General features: G+C 39.4%; 1 protein-coding gene across 1 annotated transcript in view; it reads right to left on the bottom strand.

Annotated features, from left to right (window-relative positions):
- Positions 1–1660: 1660 nt before the first annotated feature.
- The window catches only part of zhx2a (zinc fingers and homeoboxes 2a), a 33422-nt gene continuing 29985 nt past the window's right edge, over positions 1661–5097 (bottom strand). Inside the window, exon 3 of the mRNA XM_062991020.1 lies at positions 1661–4021. Coding sequence (XP_062847090.1) covers positions 3996–4021 — 26 coding nt within the window. The 3' untranslated portion in view covers positions 1661–3995. The remainder of the gene's footprint in view (positions 4022–5097) is intronic.

Raw genomic sequence — 5097 nt, 5'->3', positions numbered from 1 at the left:
CTCTTATCATCGTACTTGTTTCATCAAGTGGTGAAACATCTACAGCACTTCTTGTTAAAAAGCATTTAATTAGGAATCTAGTGTATTGCTACAGCAGTCAGCTGGACGCAATGCAGTAAGGCAACTGCATGGGCGCCAATCCATCACAGGGCCTCAGCCATCCCTCTCTCAGACATACTCAATCATGTCTGTATGTAGATGCTTGACAAGCTGATAGCACTGCTGTGGATTCGAACCCTAGATCCCAGCGGTAGTAGGCTAGCCTAATTTACCAGTGTGTGCCTTACAAATGCATAACAACATGGTGAGTCAAAATTATGTTAACTCTTGAAAGGTGGAAACCATTTATTCACAAAACATACTTCATACACGGATCAGCCATAACATTAAAACCACCTCCGTTTCTACACTCACTGTCCATTTTATCAGCTCCTCTTACCATATAGGAGCACTTTGTAGTTCTACAATTACTGACTGTAGTCCATCTATTTTTCTACATACCTTTCTAGCCTGCTTTCACCCTGTTTTTCAATGGTCAGGACCACCACAGAGCAGGTATTGTTTAGGTGGTGGATGATTCTCAGCACTGCAGTGACACTGACATGGTGGTGGTGTGTTAGTGTGTGTTGTGCTGGTATGAGTGGATCAGACAAAGCAGCGCTGCTAGAGTTTTTAAATACCGTGTCGACTCACTGTCCACTCTATTAGACACTCTTACCTAGTTGGTCCACCTTGTTAGATGTAAAGTCAGACGATCGATCATCTATTGCTGCTGTTTGAGTTGGTCATCTTCTAGACCATTAGTGGTCACAGGATGCTGCCCACGGGGCGCTGTTGGCTGGATATTTTTGGTTGGTGGACTATTCTCAGTCCAGCAGTGACAGTGAGGTGTTTAAAAACTCCATCAGCACTGCTGTGTCTGATCCACTCATACCAGCACAACACACACTAACACACCACCACCAAGTCAGTGTCACTGCAGTGCTGAGAATGACCCACCACCCAAATAATACCTACTCTGTAGTAGTCCTGGGAGAGTCCTGACCATTGAAGAACAGCAAACAAAGCTGGGGCTAACAAAGCATGCAGAGAAACAGATGGACTACAGTCAGTAATTGTAGTACTACAAAGTGCTTCTATATGGTAAGTGGAGCTGATAAAATGGACAATGTATGTAGAAACAATGAGGTGGTTTTAATGTTATGGCTGATCGGTGTATGTGTATAATGATTTATAGGACAGTCTCAACCTGTTCGCCATCATGTTCAACACACAAAAACCAGCGCGCAACAGTACAATTCAAAGCCCGGACACACATTTCACAGGGAATAGATCCATTAGTGTTAACGTAATTTTGACTCACCCGGTATATAAAAATGATAGGTGATAGATAGCATAAAAGAACAGACCAAACCTTCATGTGATGGTGTCAATAGTTGTTGATGGAAAGACTCAATGGGTTGAAGGCAGGGCAGGCCACCTATCCAAGTTCCTCCTAACCGAGCTTATCCAACAGGTTGTATGATTTTTATTTATCAGTTAGCAATGTGTACTAGAACTCAATCTTTAGGACGGATGTCTACATACTTTTGGCCAGATAATGTATACAGACCACAAACACTGGTTATAATGTCAATGAGAATGTGGAGTCAATGTAAAATAGTTTTAATCTGTTGTTTTATTGAGTTACAGCAGACTGTTCAAAGAAAGAGCAAGCATGATTTGTAATAGCCATACAGTATTCCAAACATGTCTGAACATGACACAAAAACCAGAGGCAACATGGGTAAAGAAGCGCTACTTTGAAGCAGGCTAGAGCTAACAGATGCTAAAATGGTACTCTCAGGAAAAAAGCCACTGCATTTATCTGTGGCAGTAATATGGCAAGAAGTAACTACAAAGAAAGGAGTTTTGTGCCACTGATTTCACTTTTGATTATATCAACGGTAAATACAGTATGAGGCACAGGCAATAAATCTGTGGTCCAAGGAAAAGTCCTTATTTTCACCTGGTTTAAGGAATGAGAATGAGTTTTGTAAGAGCACCGCTTGTCTTTCACACCTGAATAATTAAGTGCCATATTGACCATACAGTGCAGCGACCATTTACTTCCTTTCTAATTTCTTCTGTTTTGCATATTCATCACATCTAATCGTTATAGATATTCAAACAAAAGTTAATATGACAAAGAAAATGTTACTAATACTTATCATTTCACAGAAATGTTTTTCAAAACTAACTGGCCCTGTGTGATCAAGTACTTGATGTTAAGCCTTTGTAAAAGCCTGGTTACTAAACAGACCCAGGCTTAATTACTGCCAGCCTTGTCAAATTTAATCACTCGGGCCAAACCTTTCTAGCAATGTCTACTGTCACTAGTCTATAAAACGTCCTCTAATAACACATTGACAGTTTATCAAGTAAGTAAAAAAAAAAAATCAAGATGACCATCTATGGAGCTGCAGACCCCGAGTCTGATAAGATCAGTGTTGATGAGTTTATCTAGACCGGGCAAACACGGCATCATGAAATAACACACTTTGATGTCCCACAAGCCTGAAATAAAAGTGCTATCTGGAAGATGGGCTGCGTCCAAAATCACATACTTCCATACTGAACAGTAAGTGAAAGCAATACGCGAGAGCAGGTAGTATGTCCGAATACGTAATATACATTAAACAGTACGCTAAAGTACCTGGATGACCTACTGCCTGGGCAGCCATTTTTGAGTATGCAAACACGGCACACTTGCGGTCCACTAATCTATCCCATAACTCAACTTGAGCTGCAAAGGTGTTCGTAGCGAAAAATAAAGATGGCGGAAAAACACAAACATTAAAAATTTTGTGATTAAGTACAACCCTGAATAACGTTATGAGTAGCTTTGTGGAGAACGACAGAATTAATGTTGTCCGACTTTGAAATTGTTATAACTGTGGTGATGAAACGTCATGCATCACATGACATTGGTAAGATGTTGGACATAGTACGTACGAGGTTGCGTGCATACTGCACACTTGCGTACTGAAAGAGCTTACTGCTTTACCGGCCGAGCAGTGCGCACTGCCTTGAATCTAGTACGTACTACTTAAGTATGCGATTTCGGATGCAGCCATGGGTCCTGTTACAGCTGGTGTAAAATTTATATAGCATTCCACAATACACAATACAAGACCAACAGTGACTTATGGCTGTGGTTGTGTGATGGTTTGCTGCTTCAGGGCCTGGACAAGTTGCCATAATTGATACAGCCATAATTTCTGCTCTCAACCAGGACAATCTCGGTAATTAGTCTGTGATCTGAGACTAAAGCGCAAATGAGTTCTGCAACAGTCAGAGCAAGTCCACTTTTAACTCGGCATGTTCCGACTTGAACCCCATTGAGATGAAGTGGCAGGACAATAAAACACAGGCAGTTAATGCCTGAAAGCACTACAACATGGTTAAATAAAGTCATTTAGTGAGGAGTGGCCTTTTCACAGTGATGTGAAAAATAAATACTAATAAAACCTTTTCAAAACTGTTTCCATGTTCTGCCTCTCTCTATATAATCTGACACAATTTACTGTGACAAATATGCAAAAACTAGAGGAAATTAGGAGTCCACCAAATACTTTTTCAGTGCACTGTATTAATCAGCAGGTAAATAGGTTTACTGCCCTTTCACAAGAAGGCCTAATGTTTCCAATGTAGGGTTTAGCAAAATTACTCGGGTATATCTACAATATTATAAAGGTAACAAAATTCTCATCCTCAGAAAAATTTACAAATCTGTTCAAAACATATTTACAAGGGCTTGTTTGCTAAAAACAAAACCTAAAAAATGAAATTCCAAAACAATACTCATTAACATAGCAGTCTGACTTTGGCACTCCATGGTCAGTCCCTGGCCAGTGCTTACATACATCTCAGTCGTTTTCTCTTTGTATAATATCAAAGTCCAGGTATTAAATCATTGGTTCCAAGTAGGTTAATGTAGTTTTTCCTCTTTCAAATTAGTCACAGCAGCCTATGCTCTGCCCTGCAACAGAAAAAAAACAACAAAAGTTAACAATTGACCACACACTGCATTCAATATATTCCAGATTAAATCTGTTTAGCTGGTTTTTTTTTTTACAGTGGACATTGTCTCAAAGAAATCCAGGTCAAACAACCCCTAATGAGCAAGTTGAGAGCAACAGTAAAAAGAAAAACGGGAAAAACTCCTTATATATTAAAAGAAAGAAACCTTGAGAGGCACCACACTCAACAGGAATCCAGGTTCTGCAGAAATATCATTTAGGAATTTAAAAAACAGATCCTTTTCTAAAATGGTTGGGAACATTTTGGTTAAATTAATTATTCAATATTCATTAGGATTTTAATGACATGTTTTACACACTTTGGTTACATTCATGACAGGACAGGTAATTACTGGTTACACATGATTCCAAGTCAAACACAGTCACCTCACTTGCACAGGACTGTGGGAGGAAACCGGCCACCTGGAGGAAACCTACGTAGACATGGAGAGAACATACAAACTCCACAGAGGAAGGAATTGAACCCAGAACCTTCTTGCTGTGAGGTGACAGCACTTCCCACCAAGCCACCCCTGGTTAAATTGATTATAGCTACTGTTGAGCTCATATAACATAGTTGGTGGTTTAAGCCAATTTTAACTACAATATGTAAAATACAGTAAAGTAAACTATATTTTAAGGTTTTCAATTTTATTTTTGGTAAAACTTGTATTTTCATTTTGTCTTTTTATCTAATTCACATGATAAAACCTTAACCCTGTCTGCTCCAGGGGCGCCGTACGATGGCTGACCCTGCGCTCTGACCCCAGCTTCCAAATTAGCTGGGATATGCGAAGAAAGAATTTCATTGTACTGTACACCTGTATATGTATATATGACAAAGTATATCTTCTTCTTCTTAATTGTGAACGTCTATACAGCTGAGGTTTAAAGATTCACGCATTGTTATTTAACAATTTATTTATCTGTAAACAGATTTTTAAAAACTATGTAACCAGCTGCCTGCAGCGGGTTATCCAGTTTACAGAGAATGGCAGCTAGCTGATTGACCTCTTTAGTTACATGGCTATGTATA

This window comes from Trichomycterus rosablanca, chromosome 3 (assembly GCF_030014385.1).
Source record: "Trichomycterus rosablanca isolate fTriRos1 chromosome 3, fTriRos1.hap1, whole genome shotgun sequence".
Taxonomy (NCBI): domain Eukaryota; kingdom Metazoa; phylum Chordata; class Actinopteri; order Siluriformes; family Trichomycteridae; genus Trichomycterus; species Trichomycterus rosablanca.
This window is presented reverse-complemented; position numbering and strand designations above follow the sequence as displayed.